Here is an 18,984-nt window from a genome sequence, read left to right as displayed (position 1 = left end):
GACTGAATGAATGGATGCACACAGCTGTGAAGAAAGATTTGACCAATTTGAGAAAAGCATCAGTCGTCATGTGATGGTCGGTGGTGGTGGCTAATGTGTGGAACCTCAGAAGCGTTAGAATAAGTTTAAACCATCGCTGGTCAGAGATGTTAGAGTCTTACTTGGAGCTGGGATCAGATATGACTCAGTCGTTAAAACCAGGTCAGACCGAAAAGACTTTTCATCTGCATAGTTGTTGCTTTGTAGAAGCAGAAGTTCTATGAAGTTGTTATGGTGTTTAAAACTATTTACACATCACATAAACATAGAGCAAAACTTATAGCATGGATTTCAAAAGGTATTTCTGGCCGCCCGCCTCAAACTGCCGAATGATGATCCACTATGTTCTTCAGCTTGTAGCCAACTCTGTGAGTCTGCAGCTCTGTGCTGGGTAGAGACGTGCAAAGTGGGTGTATCACAGATTTAGCTGCTGGAAACCAGGTTTGATAAGAGCAGCGAGAGTGTGAGAGAGTGTGACAACTCTGAAGTTCCCCCTTAGCTTTAACTTCATTGTCAATATGAAAATATCCACTGGAGCGGCTTTAAAAAAAAAAAAAAAGATTTGAAAAAGCAACACGCTTTTCCAGAAACAAAATCCCCCCCCCCCCCCTAACTCTGGATTATCCACCTCCCTGACTGTGAACAGTTTTTATTTGAACTAGTTTCTGCCAAAAAATAGTCCCCTATGAAAAACTGTTCAAAGCCTGAGATGGTATTATGTGAGAGCCACAAATGTTCTTATATTCACCAGTTTTATTCTCACCTCCTTTGTATTGGACTGGAAGCAGAACTCTCACAGATACTGCAAAAACCTGTGAAAAGTAAAAACCAAACTTCAATGAATAGATACCAGTAATGAAAAAATAGGTTTTTGTAATATTAAAGCCTTAAAACCCTTTGAACCGAAATTGGGTCTGAATTAGTAGTTTTGCTTGCAGGGATGTTATTTATTTTAGTATCGGGGGGCCGTCACATTGACCATTTTCAGAGAGTTAAAAGTCAAATGTTCAATATACAGGAAATGTGTGATGAAATCATTCAGGCTGATGTTTAGATGATGTATCAGCTGCTGCTCCAGCACCACTAACGTTCATTCAGCCACTGCACCAACACGCGACGCTCATGTGAGGGTCCACCTTGACCGTTCGGCGGCCTGGCTGCTAACAGACCAGCATCTCAATTGACCCTCCCTCCTCCGCCTGCCGACAGCACAGGCCCCACCTGCGCCCCGAGAGCTAACTGGAAAGGTCAGGAATGTAGAGGCAAAAGAAAACGGGGGAGAAAATTGAAAAGGAAAATGTCAGGCACCCTGAGCTACTTGTCAGCAGGAAGCGTGTTGGAGAGAGGAGGCGGCGTGCTAGCATGTCCGGTCCCTCCGAGAGCTGAGTAAATAACCCCGGGCTGTTTGCTGTGCTCCCTCTCCTGCTGACACTCATGCTAATCCTCATACAGACGTGCACACGCACACACACCACACCTTTCGTCACCATTCTCCGTCTTCCTCTCGCCGACACCTCATTGTCATTCTGTTTTTCTCCTGCCGTCTCTCCATCATCCTCCTCTCCGCTCCTTTAAAAACAATAAGATTCCCCCATTTTTTTTCTCGTCAACAAAGAAAGAGAGTGAGGAACTTTGCTGACATTTTAAAGCTCCCATTGCTGCATTGACTGCGACTCGCTCTGTGCGAAGCGCTACACGATGCATTATTCATTGTCATTAGTATTACGACAAATCGCTGGAGATGGTGAGAAACTACAAATGGCCTCAGACAGTGAAAGTGAGACAGGCGTTGATTCAGACTGGATGGAGCCTCTCAAAGGCAAAGCTGCGACTGGAGCACAGTGAATCAGCGCGGTGACGTAAAATAATGATTAAATGAGGGAAGAAAATTGGATTTGTAGGTTTCAGTAATGAATTTGACACCAAGCGAGGGTCATTAATCAGTCCCTGCCCGGAACCATGTGTTCCAAATGCAGCCGTCTGCATTTAGAGAGAGGAACAACTCAACAGTGGCTTAAGATCAATGAACAAACTCTGGTCAAGTCCCAATATGAACATGTGCATGAAGACATCAATAGCTGGTTCCAGAGCACATGAGTAAACAAGAGTTTCCGGCCCTGGTAGGAGTTTACACTGCAGTCAGGAAACATGCAGCAGTGACTTGTGCACACAAGTGGTTTGTTGTATCCTCCCTCCTCGGTCCTTATCACTAGCATGTATGTTGAGATATTTAGTACCTATTCAGAAGCTTTCCATAACATCCCTTTTCCAATTGCTGTTCTTAAAAAGCTCAGGGAAAAAAGAATTGAAGTGAAATTCCACTACAACTACAAACTCCCTCTGCTGGTGAATATCATGTCTCAGCTCTGTAACAGCAGCTGAATGGAGTTCGAGGTGAGAACAGCCTTTGGATTACTGCCGTGCAGGTGAAGTCCACGTTAAGACCTTTGAGCTCGAAACACTCGAAATGAATCAGTTCATCCGTGGGTGCAAACATTTTAGAGTATTCCCTCAAGATGTTCTAGCGATGTCATGTTCACAAGAGTGAAAAAGACAATGCATAAAAACTGATGTTCAATAATAATAATAACAAAAAGCTTCCCTGTTTTTTTTTTTCTGCATCACAGATTTATTGAACTGTGACGCAGCTGAGCAGAGCCTCAGTTTCAACAACCACCACCAACATAAAAACGAATGCACAATGATTCATCGCATCTGCTACTTTTTTTGTGATGATCCAGAATCAGACCGGAGCAGATGTGTCACAGAGGCTCGACCGAGGTTTCTCCTCTGCTTTAGAAAGTGTGAAGTCCGGCTTCATTTCCTGCTTTAATGGAGGAGGTAGAGCAGAGGAGGGCGGTTCAGAAGAAGAAATAACAACCCTTCTGTAATGATTACCTGCCATCTTTCTGTTGACGCAAATAAAAAAAGCCCCGGCTGAAACGTGCAGGGCTTCACAACGCACTAACCAAACTCACACTGTGGCAAATGCAATGTTTTTTCTCCCACAAAATTAGCCTGTTCCATCAGGTCGCTCCGGCCGGCTCTGGAGGGAAATGTGTGAGGAGGGAGCGGCGACTGGCAGCTCATTAAACCCTGGAAGACGAGCCGTTAATGATGTGAGCGGAGCGGTGAGCGAGAGCAACACTCAGCTAGCACCTTGCCCCCGCTATCGAGACGGTATGGGACGACAGGAATGCAAACACGAAGATAAACACGCGGGAAAAATATACACAAGCACGCCGAGGATACAGAGTCACGCGATTACACGCGTGTTCAAGGACGTACGCACAATACTGTTTAATTCCCATCGAGCAGTGACGTCTAATTGATTTCCTGGCAATTCAGAAACATCTGTCCGCTGCTCCTCATCTCGACTAGCATTCAATCTGTGGCACGCACACACACACACACACACACACACACACGCTCTGTCTGTGCTACTGAGACTTCCTTTTCGTGGTGGCAGGATGAGAGTGAGTTTATGACTAATGGCTGCTGTGTATTTGCAAGTGTTGGCCTCCCTCTGTTTTGTATTCAGGCCTTTAGCTGGAACTGGAACACGAAGAATAACGTCGTGTTCAGTGAATTGCTGCACAAATTCTTTCACACTGTTTAATTTAAAAAGGTAATGTACACTTGACATAGTCTCTGCTATACATGAGGTTTAAAGAATAAACCTGCAGTTTACCAGATTAAAATCAGACACAGTAGAAGAGGAGCAGATAAAATTTGAAATAAAAAATGACTGAAAAACTGGCATCGGTAGAAGTTTGTAAAAGGTTATTCAAATACAATATTTCTAATTTTTTGAGAAGGGGAAAATTCTTCTGCTCTCAGCTCAGTGAATAACCAAAACACAAACCAAAAACTGTTTGTGAACCCTGTCTCTAAACCGCAGGGACTCTCACTGACACCAAGCGGGCTGGGAAGCTCCACCTCTGACAGGCTGCAGCAGCCCTTCACTCCGCCGCTCATTCTATTTCCTGCTCTTTGCATTGCTCACATTTGACATTTATTTTTTCAGATTAAGCTTAATTTCCTGGATCACTTCTGTTTAAATCAACCAACTGTACGAAGACGAGTGAATTCCTTAGTGAGAGTATTTAGCGGCGGCAGAGGAGCTGACAGGCTGCGATTCACTGAGGTCACATCATGTTATTCTTAACGTGGCAGGTTTTTACCCTGCAGCTTCTCACGCTGTGGTCAAAGGTGAGAAGGTTGCTCACCGCCCCCATTTAATGTGTCCCATTCATGTTTGTGTGTTGTTGTGTGAGTGTGTACAGTCGTCCTCCTGTCTTCTCCCAGTTAGGACAATAAGAGCCTTGAACTGACAGAGAGCAACACATTTCTGAATTAATCTGACAATGGTGAAGGAGGACATCTGTTTAAATCATGGTAGAATTTGAACACACACACACACACACACACACAGCTGTATGCTCAAATAGATAAAGTGGATCATTTAGACGCACAAACAGCTTCTCTGTTGTCTGGTAAACTGCAGCATTATCTGACTAAAACAGTGAGGGGTATACTGAACAGTGGGGGGGCTTTTCTCCAGCTTTGTGCAGTGTCAGTGAGTCTTTAAGAGGAAATTATGGACGTTTGGATGCACACACACATCATTATGAAGACACACACACACACACACACACACACACTTACTTCCTGCCTCACACTGACACTTGTTTACCAAAGGACAATGAAAAGCTTAATTTACTAAAAGCGTAAAAAAAAAAGCTGAATACAAATATTTCTCTATCGTTCTACTAACATTTCAGTTTTAAAACCCTCGACCCCTTTATTTCCAATCTTTATTTCCGGTATATGGTGTTAAAATACAGAGAACGCATCTTCACCCTTTGTTTTTAATCGAGTGCCAGGGACAAGCAGTGAGCTGTTGATCATGGTGCTGGAGATCAGGCAAGAAAAACCATGTACGTTTATCACAAAAACACAAAAGCATGACAAAGCATTTCACTCACACCATCTAAAGTCTCGGCTACGGCGACTTGATTCACTGGGAACCACCAAATTCATACGAAAGAGAAATCTGCTTCTATAAAACACAGATCTTTCTTTCAGCAGCCTTTTCACTACAGAGATGAAAAACACAGTGATGGTGGATTGGCAGTAATGGCAGGAGACCTGCGGAGAGGCAGCGTGACACAGAACTAGAGAGTGCCTGAGAGAGAGAGGGAGACAAAAATAGGTAGAGGGACGTAGGGGGGGCATGAAATGAGAAAATGGGAGGAAGCTGTGTGACTGTTGTGTGTGTGTGATCCAGGAATGTCTCATGTTGTGGGGACCAAGTTTCATTCACATTCAATTACATTTTAAGGCGAAAGCACATGAAGGTAAGGGTTAGCGTTACGCAGGGAGGAACTGGTAACTATGGTTAAGGCCTCCGCAAAATCAACGTAAGTCAATGTAATGTCTTCTGAAGTCGTGGAGATATGACAATGTGTGTGTGTGTTTCACAATAAGAGGACAGACCTCGTGTTGATAAGCACAACCTTGATGATTTAGGGAGGGCGAGAAAAACTCTCCCACAGTTTCTCCCAATCTGCCCTTGAGCAAAGGTTTCAACGCCATAACAGCCCCAGTGAATTGTTTTCCACCGGCTGGTGCTGGTGGTTGTCCTGGTAACATTTCACGTATAGAATCATAAAAGTTGGATAATAAATGTCGGGTTTTTTGCACATTAGCTGCGTCAAATGAGATTGAAGAGCTCTGTGATCGTTCTCGGAGGTGACACCCTCCACGCTAAGTGCTGGTTTCTGTGGCGTTGTTGCGATATCATTTCCAGGAAGCCTTTCTTCAGCCTTTCTGCTCATTGGCCCCAATACGCAAAGAAACTGGATAAAGATTAAATATCTTTAGTCAGTTAAATCCACAGTTGAGAATTGTAAAACTGTTTTTATATGACAATAATGCAAATTGCCTGAAATGAGTGCCAATTATGCAAAGCCAATAAAATGTTCAAATACACTTTGCCATCCTGGAGACCAAGGAGTAAAACAGTGTTTGTTTAATTTTAAATTTTCGATTAGTTCCTCCCTGCGAGGAAAAGATTCCCCACCGGTGTCTGTAACCTGACAGGAAATTAAATTTGGGCAACTATGAGAAAATCTTTGTTTTTCCACTGCAGCTTACTCTCAACCCAGACGGACACACGCAGGACAGGCCTGTTCAACCTGACGTGCAGAGGACGGTTAATAAGGACGTGAGAACAACACAACCTTGATTAAACAGGAAGTTACAACAAACTGAAGTCAGAGCTTTGGCTTTAGAAGCAGACGTTTCCCATGAGAACTCTGTGCAGGGTGGTTACGTGTCATTTGTGTGAAGCAGGCAGCGTGATCCCTTCTACCTGTCTGCAGGCTGTAATCACCTGCTGGCTGATTTATATTCAAGTCGGGTTTTACAGCGTGTTATATATCCACTGATGGTGTGTTACAGTATGAGACAGGAACAAGAGCAAAGAGGGATCTTTGTGTTTTAGTTTGGAGAAAGAGCATGTGTGTGTGTGACCGATAATAGCATGTGTGCACACACTCGATGGTGTGTACGTGTCATTTTTGTAACGTCTCAACTTCCTGTTTTGCATCAATGAGAGAAAGTGAAAGAGAATTGTGGGTTGAAGCACAGAATTGTGTGTGTGTGTGTGTTTTTGTGTGTACTGGTTCGCCAGTCTGTCTCCAAGACAGTGCCGTTAGAACACAATGAAGCCCATTCAACGCTGCACCACCTCCTGTTTCTAGAATAGTGCTGTATCACAGCTCCTGATGAGTGTGTGTGTGTGTGTGTGTGTGTGTCTCCCTCACATAATCCTCAATAAAGCCATCTTTGAATTGTCACCAAATTGATATAATACCATCAGGAGCGAATGTGGTGACAGAATGACGTGTTGGCCTGTGAGTCAGTGCACTGGACCGTGTTTCATCAGAGCCATTTATCACGTTGCATGCTGAACTCACACAGTGGCTGTAAAAGCTTCTCGGTGTTATACACTTATGATAAAAACCAATCTGGTATAGCAATACCACGGAAAAGATACGGACACGGTGTCTTCGGGTTACTGGCCATAAACAGAAGGCATGTAAGGCTAACCCGTTATCTCAGGGAGCTGAATGTGAATGGTCTTGTGTTTGCAAAGTGTGACCTAGATGCAACAAAAACACACCTGAGCTATCACACGACCTTTCTTTACAACTTGCCCTCGCTTGGCTCCTGCCAGATAATAGTCGCTGTCCAGCTGCACCTATACTATTCAGCTGTGCTTTGTCTTGCAGGTCTAACAGAGGGAAACTGTGCCAGCGGAATGGGTGTCTCCTCTTACGCAACCTTTACAGAACAATGGACCACCAGTGCAGTGAAACGTCAGAGGCACGGAGGGCAGCGAGGTGTGCAGCTCTTATGTGAGGCTTCTTGTTATGCTGGCAACACAGAGGATGCCTTCAAATCCAGATCAAGCGAGAAAACATAGGAGGTGGCCGACAATCACACGTTCACACACCCAAATAAAATCTAAATTTCACCTTTAACAATTCTGAAGTTCGTCCACAACCAAGAACAGAAAGAAATACAGCAACTTTATAATAGTGAGAACTTTAGGATGTGCTAACTCGGATGTGAGAGATTTTATTCTACTGTAACACAGTGGGATTTCTGTTTATTAAATCACGGCCAGATACCAAAGTGCATGTTTAAGAGGTCAGAGGTCACACACAGTCAGCAGCAGTGGTTTAGTGCTTGATTGGAAATCAAACCCTGGAGATAATCTGATCAAATGTGGAGAGAACTGAACCTGTGGCCTTAATATGAGCTGGAGAGTTGAACCACCAGTTCACCCAGCTGCTCTGCACCACAACCTGAATGTGTGTGTGTGTGTAATTCATTTAAACATAGACCCCTGAACGCTCCGTAACACACACACATCAATACATATATGCAGCTATGTGTTAAGAAGAAGATGCCATGCGGAGACAGCGAGGTGCGATATGACTAACATCCCCACATCCCACTGTCGTTAAAATCTGATGCAGACCTGTTGCATTTTCCCCGATTAATGGTGTATAACTGTTGCGGCGTCCACGCAGCATGCTGCTCTCTCCTCTCATTTTCTGTCAGCTCTCGGCTGTACACGTTCCAGAAAATAAAGCCGACAACGTCCCTGAACAAATACTAAAAATGTTAGAAAACAACGAAGAAACGTCTCTTATAACGTCCCAGTGCCCACGGAGACATCCGCAAAAAGAACTGGTCTGATCCGAGGACTCATTAGAGTCTTCACGTTCCAGAAGCATTTTTGCCACTTTGGTTTCTCATCAATTATCGACTAAAAGTTCAGCCACTGAATAATCACAACCTTCGATCATACACATCATTTAAGTCTTCAATTCGCGCCCCTCCCCCCCTGACTGCTGCATGTCTGCTGGTGGGTGGGCAGGAGTTTGGGGACACACATTGAATAAACAGTGTAATCAAGTGGGAGGAAATCCACTGAGATTCAACAAAGAGCAGACGGATGGAACAAACAAATACAAACACAGACTCCCGGCATTAAATGTTGAGATCCAGCAGCCGGGGCTGTGACTGACCACGGGGCAGCAGCCGGAATCAGGGGCTTTTCTGGGCAAACTGAGGTGAAGCTCAGCTCTTCTCGTTTTTTTTTTTTTTTTTTTCGCAGCCTCCTGCGGCAGTGTGTATTTGTGTGTGTGCGCTCAGTCGGCACTCCGCCACTTTCCCAGATGAGGTTCTCTGCTGCAGGATAATCCTGATGAAAATGTCTTTCCTCTCCCTCTTTCATTCTCTCCATCCGTCCGTCCCTCCGTCCACACACAAGCCGTTGACATGCCTCCCTCGCTCTTCTCTCCCACCTTTGTTCACGTCTCACCTCCCTCGCACCACCGCTGCAGACTGCACTACAGACTCCTCATTGACGCAGTTATCTCTCTCCACAGCAAAAAGAAAAGTAATGCGATGCCCGTGCGTCACTGTCATTCTTATAAAACACGCCGGACAGGCTGCTTTTGTTGTTTCAAATGAATCATATTCACGTCCTTGCTCTCGCTCTCCTCCTCCTCCTCTCTTACGTCTGCAGCTTTTACTTTAGCCTCCGCCGCTAATTTCATTCATTCTTTACTTCTGCACACCCTCGTTCTGCGTCACATACCTAGGTGCGTGTTCTGGAAGTAAGAATCCAATCTGTGGAAAGACTGTCGGCTATAAAATTGGAACTATCCAGCGTAGACTTGCCACAAGCTACGAGATAATGAAAGAATGTTATATAGAAGCCACAAGTCCGTATGATATCAACTCTCTGATCGGTGGAGCTCGTAGTTACTTTGGAAATGTTTCCCACAACCACAGAATCACGTCATCTATGATCGCATCACTCTGGGTTAGTGCACTAAACACAATATGAAGCTCTGTATACACACGTTGCAAAACTATAACACAACAATGTTCAATTCAAGAAGTCAAGGGATCATTCGTAATTTATGGTGTACAAAGTTCCTTTACTTAAATTATTACGTACCTTTGCCTTTTTTCTGTTTTCCGATTTGTTTTTTGCTCCAAATCAAACGTTTGATGGTCCCGGTTCATCTAATGCTAGCTCCCCGCAGGAAATAAATGGGAAATCTACTTCCTTCTAAAAGTGGACGGTCACTGTTACGCTCTGTTTAAGACTTTAAGTTGGTAAAATGTCGTCACTCTCACACAGATCACACTCGCTCTGTCCGGCACAGGCACCACATGCTGGTGCCATCAAGAAAGAAGCTTTATTGCTCTTCACACACAGTTGGATTTGACAAGCTCAAGTTCCACAGCTCGTCTTCGGGTTTGTTCTCGATGAAACAACGTGAGCATCGTCTGCTGTTACGAGGCAGTTTGTAAGTGTCATTTTTTGTGAACTGAAGACTCACGGGAGGCAATAAAGCACCAGTGAGTGAAAAGTAAGTGTTGCATGCCGCATGGAGACAAGCACATTAAAACACACACACACACACAGGAAAATAACCTGCCTGGTGTGAGTATCCCCTGCAATGTCACAATGACCTTCCTCACACTCCTTAGTTTTGATCATCTATTTACTTTATTTATTGTATTTAGTCGTTTAGCAGATGCTTTTATCCAAAGTGACTTGCAAGGGAGACGTGTGGTGCTACGTAAGTGCTAGCTAGGGGAGACGGTGTTCTCTGAAGAGTTCAGTCTTCAGTAGCTTCTTGAAGACAGAGCGGGACGCCGCTGCTCTCGTGGTGTTTGGCAGCTCGTTCCACCAACGTGGAACCAAGAAGGAGAATAGTCTGGATTGCCGTGGCTGTGAGCGTCATCACATCTGGGTTTGAACAGCATCTTTGTTCAAGAGACAGGAGGGCAGCAGTGAGTCCGTATTTACAGAGTAAGCAACTTTAGCTAATGTTTGCACAAGGAGAATGTTAACAGTGTTGAAAGCACTTAACATGTGTTCGGACAGAGAGCGAAGCACACGTCAGAGGTAGCGTGACTGTGAGTGAGTGGAAAATATTTAAATTGAAGCAACGTGGCTTTAGATTTGGATATCATGAGCGAAACTGAATCTGAATTTGTGGCAAAAGCACATTTGCCTTTGTTTTTAGTCCAGGTCGTAGATGTCGAAATGATTGAACTGAGATGCTGCTGAAATCACGATCGGAAGTAAAGTCTGGGTTTCTAAATGAAGATAAGGTGAAGCAGCAGAGTGTAGAATAACCCTGGACACATCACGTTATCTCTCAAATAAAGTCAGAGCCGAGTGAACTGAGATCAACTCTGGGTGTTAATGGAGAATTACTTCCACTGGTTCCACTTGGTCTTGTTTTATTTGTAGTTTTATTAAAGCGTATTAATAGATTTTATTGTTGAGAACGAACTAGAACACACGGAGACATTAAAAACTAAAATGTCACCCAGTGGAGTGTATTCCAACAGTTCCCTTATGAAACTACATTTAAAGTCACTAGATCTAGATCCAAACAGATGACGAAACATGTGCATGTTCATCTCTGACCGAGGTATGTGGTACATTTCCAACTAAACACCAACCGCCCCCTATAAATGGGACAGCAGTGGTATGTTCCAAAACTGTAGCCTTAAGAAACACACACATTGTGGGTCAGGCACAGGTCAGCAGCATTTTCTCCTCCCGCACGGTAAAGTGTCTCCCGAGGTCTCCACAGAGAGACACGGCTGTAAGCTGATCCCAAGGCGACCAGGAGGGGACAGGAAAAGAGAGGGTGAGAGAGAGAGAGCAGGGTACACAGAGAACAGAGAGAGAGAGGCGTCCTCAAGGACAGACAACTTCTATTTTGGCCCGGTGGTGAACTCGGCTTGGCTGTCTGACAAGAGCACGACACAGAGCCTTATTTAGAAAAGGGGAGCACCCTCCAAACAGCAAAGGGGGGGGAGGGACGGAAAGGAGAGAGGGGAACAGAGGGAGAGAACAAGTGAGGGAAGGACAAGGTTGCGATGTCGGGCCTTCGAACAGTCGGGCCTCGGCGTGTCAAGCAGCAGCCGAGCGTGGAGTGCTCTTTATCCACCCCCACATAAAAGCCCAGCCCCGCTCGGTTTGACCTGCCAGAGCAGAAATCCATACTTCATCATCACAGCGGCTGCCCTCCCAAGACCCTGCCTGAGAGAACCACTGTGTTTGTACATGTGATGTGTGTCTGAGAGACTGTGGGATTGTTTTTCAGTGGAACTAACGCTGCACGGGCAAGTTTCTGCGTAATGTCGACTGCAGCAGGGCCTGTACAGATTTAGTCACCTGTGTGTTCAAGCTTTATGAGATCCTTGACTCTGATAGTCATCTTTACAGGCTGGGAGGAGGCACTTAGGCAAGGTCACAGTCAACACATAGCCTGATAACTCCTGCTGTAAAAGCAAAAGCAAACACAGAGTGACGATCACCCGCTGGAACGAGTCTTCAGCGAGCACTGTAAACAACTTCTAACTCACTCACTTCTAACTCTCCAGAGGATATATCGCTTACTAATAATGAAGGCCTTGTTATTATTATAATTAAAGGGTACAAGGACAAAGGATGGATGCTGTACAGATTGGAGAACCCACCGGGGAACGCTCTATCATTTGGTGCAAATAAATTTGACTGAAAAAGAAACGTTTTTAATTCTGACAAAACTCCTCCAGCAATGAATAATGAAAGAAATCGCCCTAAAGGTCCTTCCAGATGTAACAGCGGCCCCCTGCACTCTGAAAGCCGGAGATTCTCCAGAGGATTCACCAGTCAACTGTCGCAAAAATGGAATTCATAAGTGTAGAAGACGGAGATGTCAATTTAGAAAGACAAAGAGATTCGAGAGGTTTTGAAGATAAGGGCCGACGCCAGTGTTGATTTGCTGTAAACACAAACACGTGATCTCCACTATGGAATTCAAATATTACGTCCTCCCTGCTGTTTTTATCTCCTGCTGCGTTGTTTGTATGTGAAGAGCAAACTCCAGAGAAAGTTCAGACCCACTCGTCAGGACATTCTCCGGAGAAAACGACTCACGACACATTTTTAGTCGAGGTAGTTTGTTGTAGGGAGAGAAAAACGTGATGAACCTCAAACCGACTGCAGCACAAACCACTCTGCTCTAACGTTAAGGTTAAATTACTCACTTTAGATTATATCTTTTTAGTTCTACACAGATAAAACAAATTATAAATTTGCATTAGTGCATGAGAGATGAGACTGGCTAAAAATATCTATGCAGAGTCGGGGTGGAACCCAGCTGCGGAGGCCGACTGTGTCATCAGGCGTCAACTCGTCTTTCATCAGCCTGTCCATCAAAAGGGAAATTAATGACAGAAGCTTCCTGATTCTCATTCCAGCGCCGCTGTCAAAGCCACTGTCATGATAAGTGACTGTCAAGAGACCCCTCTGACACCGGTTACATTATCTGTGCATCGAATCCCTCGCAGAGAACAGGGTTATATTTTGAGCTCCTGCAACAGAAATCCCAGCTTCACAGTCTGCGCTGGAAACACGTGAGCTTTCAAAGTCAAAGCAGAACACCCCGAGTGCCACCTTTCATGTGTCGAGCTCAGGGACGATAGTTCCGCCTCTGCTGCTCGTCGGGCAACAGCAGGTTGGTGACTGGGAAAACTTTGAGTTGTTCCCGTACAGAGTCATCAAACGCCTCCGACTGACTAATGAGGGCTCTGAACACTGAACCCCGAGGCGAGAGGGGGGCGGCAAATGAGGGAATTTTTCTGATACCTCTTTCCTTCTTTCTTCCTCTACCTCCATCCTCCTCCGCGCCGTCTTTAAAACGCAACACGGCATCTGCAGCGTGCGTGGGCAGAGGGGGTGTTCTTAACGCAGGTGCTCGAGATGTGCAGGCAGAGGAAAAGAAATCGAGACGACCGATAAGTCAAGTGAAATCATATGCACGCTGCGTGAAATAGATTTCATAAAAATGAAAGAGATGTATGGGTGTGTCTGAGTCTTTCCAGGAACAGCGTGAGCACAGCCAGAAGCCCGTTGGTCCAGGAGTGTGTGTGTGTGTTTGTGTGCGTCTACAGATGCCAGATCAGAGGTGGAACACAGCTTAATTCCCCCAGCAGCGGCAGACTGTGCTCAGTCGTAGGTAACCCGTCGGTGGGGTTAGCACGCCGCTGTTTGGACATCCTGGAGACTGGGGCGACCCCGCCTGCACTGCAGAGATTACACACACGGCAGAGATGATGCACGTGGAGATTGGCTGTGCTGTTTGATCCAGGTCAACGGAGAGAAGACAAGCAATGAGGCGCATGAAGAGGAGAAAGAGAAGAGATTTTTTTCCACGGTGTCTCATGATGCTGCACATTTTTTCTCCTTCTCCTTTCACTCTCCGCTGAGCTATGTCTAGTAATTACTTTAGCGCTCACCAGGGTTTTTTGCCTCCTTGTCTCAGCAGTGAAAATATCCCTTTCTCTCGCCGCCTTCCAACGGAATAAAGAGCATATTAATACCAAAGACCTCCTGAGGCAGGAAGTAACCCAAGCTGCTGGGACAAACATGGCCTCCCACACCGCTCAGCTTCACTCAACCTTTGCTCCAATTTCTGTGCAGAGACACAGGTGATCTACTGTGACTGTGAACCGTCCAACCTTTACAATCACTAAAAGCTTATTGTGCTGCTGCTCTACTTTGAGCCCGACAACAGCTAAACAAGTAAATGAAACCAGGATCTATTTCAGAATCAGGAGTCGGCATGAAAGAGGTTGAGAGCGACATGTGCATCCTGAGAACAGACTGGCTTCAGTTACTCAGGAGATTATGATTTCATGAAGCAGAACCAAGCCCATGATCTTGGGATTCATACAATCGATTTCACTTAGAAATTGGACTTTTGAAGCAGTTCTCTTTACATTTTTTGTCTTTTCTACACAATATTGTGCAGAAATATTCTAATTGCAGTTGTAAAACCAACATAAACCAGGTTTTCTGACCTATTTTAAAGGAAATGTTTACTTTTTTTATAGGTTTCTGCTCAATTTCCAGCATAGGTGTTCAAACAAAAGTCATTGGTTCCAGACATCCTCTTCAAATTGTTTGAGATCTACTTTGGCCACGCAAAAATTTATTTTCTGCTCTGGTGCGCACACACACAGACACACACAGACACACACAGCAGGATATCAGATGTCTGTATCCATCTGCTTATCACAACAAGCCTTGTTTGTGGTGTTCTAACGTTCCTACATTCTCACTTCTTACGAAACGCAAAATGTTTGACTTAGAAAAGCCGAAGGCCTCCATTTGTGAAATCACTGTTTTCACCCACTGAAACCAGAGTGAAAAAAGGAATCCCTTCTGCCGTCTGCAGATTAACAAACACTCTCGATCTGACAGCAGCCCGCAAGGTTGAATTCAGATTTGACTGCAGGGGGTGACTCACAGCTAACATCTGATTTCCTCAAAAAACACATTATAAAGTCTCCAAAACAAGATGTGGGGAGAGGAAGGGGCGGCTGATCTCTCTGCGAAACCCAGATCACCTCTGGAAATATTAACCAACAGCCTCTTGGCCGTGTGACTTGGCTTTTGCAACTTGAGTCACAGGCAGTGAAAAGAGAGAGCGCCAGAATGAAAGAGCTGAGTGAGAGGGCGAGAGGAAGAAAGAATCAATGAGTGGAAAAGGCTGTGCATCAATGAAACACCTAGATATAGATAGATTCATTAATGAGATGCAGGACACAAATGTTTCCACATGAATTCTTACTGTAATTAAAACCTTGACAAGATATTTGTTGGTTTGTTGTGAGTGGAGAACTGTAACAACTGCTAACAGGAGTCTGAATTTCTTCTGGATTTCTAAAAACGAAATAAGATTCAAGCTTTTAAAAAGCTTCAGGACTTTGGAAATGTTAAGGCTGCCTGGTGAAGAAAAGCTCCCTCTCTGTTATTAGTCAAAAGACAAACAGTGCAGGACGAGCAGCTGAGTCTGTTATCTGCTGGTAAAAAAAAAAAAGAAAGAATCCAAAATAATACGTGAAGCTGTTCCTAAGTCTCTAAAGCAACAGTTTGGGAAACTTTACTTATTTGCATTCATGTCGTGGCTTAAATTAAAAGATTGACTCTCTTATTAGAACAGTAAACACTAAAAATGACATGAATTCACGGTTTAACGGTTGATTCATTCTTGACTGGGACTCCAGGAAGTTACTGGTCCGAAAAACGAAACATGTAAAACATGAAGCTCAATAAAAAGGAGAATTAAACTGTCACACTTTTGTTTTTTCAACACATTAAACAAATGAAATATAAAGTGATTTAAATGTGCTGCCTGGTTTGTGAAATCTGTTGACGTGACCCCTTGTTTAGATCTTTCTGACAAAGTAAAATAATACAGCTACTTATTTATCAGACGTGAGCACTGCATCTTTTCTTCGATGGTCATTTCGTATTACACTCTGCATCTCCTCTTGTTTTTGTCATGCTCTGCCTTGGCAACACGTTCGTTTTTGTGTCATGTCAATAAAGCAAATTGGAAGTGAAAGCGAGAGGGAGGAGGAAATCACCGGAGTGTGTTCTTAATCAAATCTGGCAAAAGAAGTGAGCGTCAGCTGTGGGGCTCAGGTGGATCTCTGGAATCTGCACAAACGCCCTTTCAGACAGATGACAGGATAACACCTTGCTATCACTCCATCCTCTCCTCTGCTATCTCTTCTCTCCACTTCCTTTGGTTTTAAATTCAGACTCTGTATCCACCCGGTCTCCATCTTTAAGTTTTACTGCCCATCTGCAGCTCCACATTCACTTCACTCATCCCTCTTTTACGCAGGTACATCTTTATATTTCCTTTCCCGTCTTGTCAGCGTTGCACCTTGCATGATATAAAGGGCTAAGCCCATTTACCCGTCAATACCTGGAAGTTCAGTGTGTATCGTAACGTGACGGGAAAAAAAGATCTAGACTGCCAAGATAAAAAGGAGAAGAAGAAAAATGATCGCGTTCACTCGGATGTTATGTTTCCATCGCTGACTATCGCAGCTGATAAAGACCTGAAGAGTCATTTGACCCTAGAGTGAATACCGACTGAACCTATGCCATTGCAGACTGAAGACGTTTAGACGTTTTCATAAAGCCTGACAGATACACAATGTGACTGGACAGACCCAGTAAACAAACAGTTGTGAGTGTCTACAGCCTCGTTTGTGTTTATTAGGAGTATGTCATAGTTTGGATGAGGAGTTAATGGTTTCCGGTTATATGGTCAATCTGTTGCTCTCTGATTAATACAAAATGTGCCAGTAAAAGTGAGAGAGTCCCCGTGCGACATTCCATCCCTTGGAACCAGGCTCTCTTCCGTGTTCTCCTCAACTTCCGTTGGAAGAACCTGAGACGGTTCGATAATCAAACCATCTTTGAGAAGCTGGATTGGTCCTGAGGGAGCAGACTGAGCATGCTCATCAGTGATTCCCTGCTCAACACGCGGGAGCTGCCACAGTCTGCTGCTGCTGCTGCACCTCTGAGCCCCTCTAATGGAGTTATTGCTGATTAATTGCACTGCCCAAAGGCAACACGTCAAGACAAAAACACTTGTGTTTCCTGTCCGAGGCCAGATTTTTCCAGAGTGTTTCTCCACAGTCACAATCGTAATCTGTTTCTCTTCAGCCCCCAGGCTGCCAACGCCTCCTCAATCACTTGCTCTACATTTGCACTTAACTCAAGCCCGAATTCTCAGACCCATCTGGGGCCCTGATCAATACCTGACCCCCTTGCATTGGGCCCCGCAGGCCTGTTCTCGTGGGAAATTAGAAATGGATTCAGAAGGCGACGGCGTTGGGTTTTGGTTCGACTTAGACGGGAGAGGAAAACGGGTTTTGTCAGCGAGGCTTGCAGTCGCTGCACACAGAAGACGCACTCGCCTTGGGGCTCGGTGATTCAGACGCAGTGTGGTGACATGAAGCTGCATGGGGGTTTCCTCTGGGCTGCGAGATGAAGCCGAGACGAGAACTGAACGCTGCCTTCAGTTCAGGTATAGAGGGTGGGGGGGGGGGGGAGAGGAACATGTCAGCAACTGGATAAATCAAGGCCCAAAACCCTGGGAACTTAAGAGCAACATCAATCCAAGGAAACTGATTAGGGTTAACTTCACAACCAAACAGTTTTTTTTTTAAAAAGTGGGTGCTGAGCTCGGCCTGAAGCGGCGGAGGGTCCAGGTCAGATCTTCCAGACCCCCCAAACACACAACAGAGCAGAAGTGACAAGACATAAGCTTCACTTCTCAAATACATCTGTGGCCTGACCGGCAGAAAAATACCATCTGCTCGTTTCGACCCATCTGCTTCAAACACCTTACACTGCAGATTCACACTGAAGGTGCAGTGACAAGGGTCTTCACGTCACAAGCCCCCCCCTCCCTCCCTCCCAATCCTTCATATCCCGGAATTGCAAAAAAAGAAACACACACACACACACACACACACACACACACACACACACACAGCATCTCCTCTTACCCATCTGTGCCTGTGTCAGATATTTCAGAGGTTCATGGTGGATGAGAGTCCTGCTGGTCTGTAGTCGGGTGGTTTTGGTGCAGGAGCCTCTATGCCATCTCATCGGTGATGCTGGAGCCTCGGTGATAACAACGAGGGGCCGGGGTCCCTCTCTGCGCGTCTCTGCTCCAGCACGGTTACTCTTCGGTCATCTCGCAGTGTCCTCCACCCCCCTTCTCCGGTTTGATCCGCCGGATCAGACGCGTCCCGAGCCGGACCTATCCGGTGGATCCTCTCGGTTGTGGAGGTGCCTCAGCCTCCCTCTCCCTCCCTCCCTCTCCCTCCCTCTCTCTCCTCTCTGGTGTTTATTCTACGAAAACACCGAGCAGCAGTTTGCAAAAAACATCCACTGAACGCGGAGCCGCGGTGGTGCGCAAAGAGGGAACGGCGCAGACGAGGATGGAGATGGAGAGATGAGGAGGGACACGGGGGTGGCGCTGGGGGGGTGATCGCCGCTGTCTTCCGTCCTATTCGCCGTTTTCTGTCGTGTTTACGAGCCGCTGTCGCCTCCTCCTCCCTCGGTCTTTCTCTATTTCTCTCCCCCGTGATGCGTCCCTTTCTCTTCCACGCCTCCTCGGTGCGTAAAAACACACTACGATCTCTCCCCCCCCCGGGTCTCTCCTCTCCTTTACTGCTTTTTCATCACCCTCTTCCCTCTCGATCATGCAGCAGGAGGAGGTGGATACGAGTGTGTGTGTGTGTGTGCGTGCGTGCATGTGTGTATACGGGGTTGGGGGGGGGGGGGGCAAGTCAAAGAAAAACCAAGGGGTTGGGAGGAGGAGCCACCAGAGAGCTCCTCCCCGTTATGTCGCTTATCAGCGGCGGACGAGGGGGGGCGCTCATTACAGGAGGGAAATATGAGAGATGGGGGAGGAGATGGGGGGTGTGGGGGGTGTTGGGGGGGAGGCCCTGCAGAGAAGACTG

General features: G+C 45.7%; 1 protein-coding gene across 2 annotated transcripts in view; it reads right to left on the bottom strand.

The window, feature by feature from the left end:
- The window catches only part of mgat3b (beta-1,4-mannosyl-glycoprotein 4-beta-N-acetylglucosaminyltransferase b), a 45,604-nt gene extending 26,833 nt beyond the window's left edge, over nucleotides 1–18,771 (bottom strand). Inside the window, exons 1-2 of one of the 2 annotated variants that reach the window (XM_069529315.1) lie at nucleotides 18,022–18,771; nucleotides 803–851 (exon numbers count right to left, since the gene is read on the bottom strand). In XM_069529315.1, the coding sequence (XP_069385416.1) occupies nucleotides 803–851; nucleotides 18,022–18,124 (152 nt within the window). In that variant the 5' untranslated portion in view covers nucleotides 18,125–18,771. The remainder of the gene's footprint in view (nucleotides 1–802; nucleotides 852–18,021) is intronic. The other variant, XM_069529319.1, reaches the window with a different exon arrangement.
- Between the last annotated feature and the right edge of the window lie 213 nt (nucleotides 18,772–18,984).

This window comes from Paralichthys olivaceus, chromosome 8, assembly GCF_024713975.1.
Source record: "Paralichthys olivaceus isolate ysfri-2021 chromosome 8, ASM2471397v2, whole genome shotgun sequence".
NCBI lineage: Eukaryota > Metazoa > Chordata > Actinopteri > Pleuronectiformes > Paralichthyidae > Paralichthys > Paralichthys olivaceus.
The sequence above is the reverse complement of the archived record's forward strand: the minus strand, read 5'-3'. Positions and strand labels throughout refer to the sequence as shown.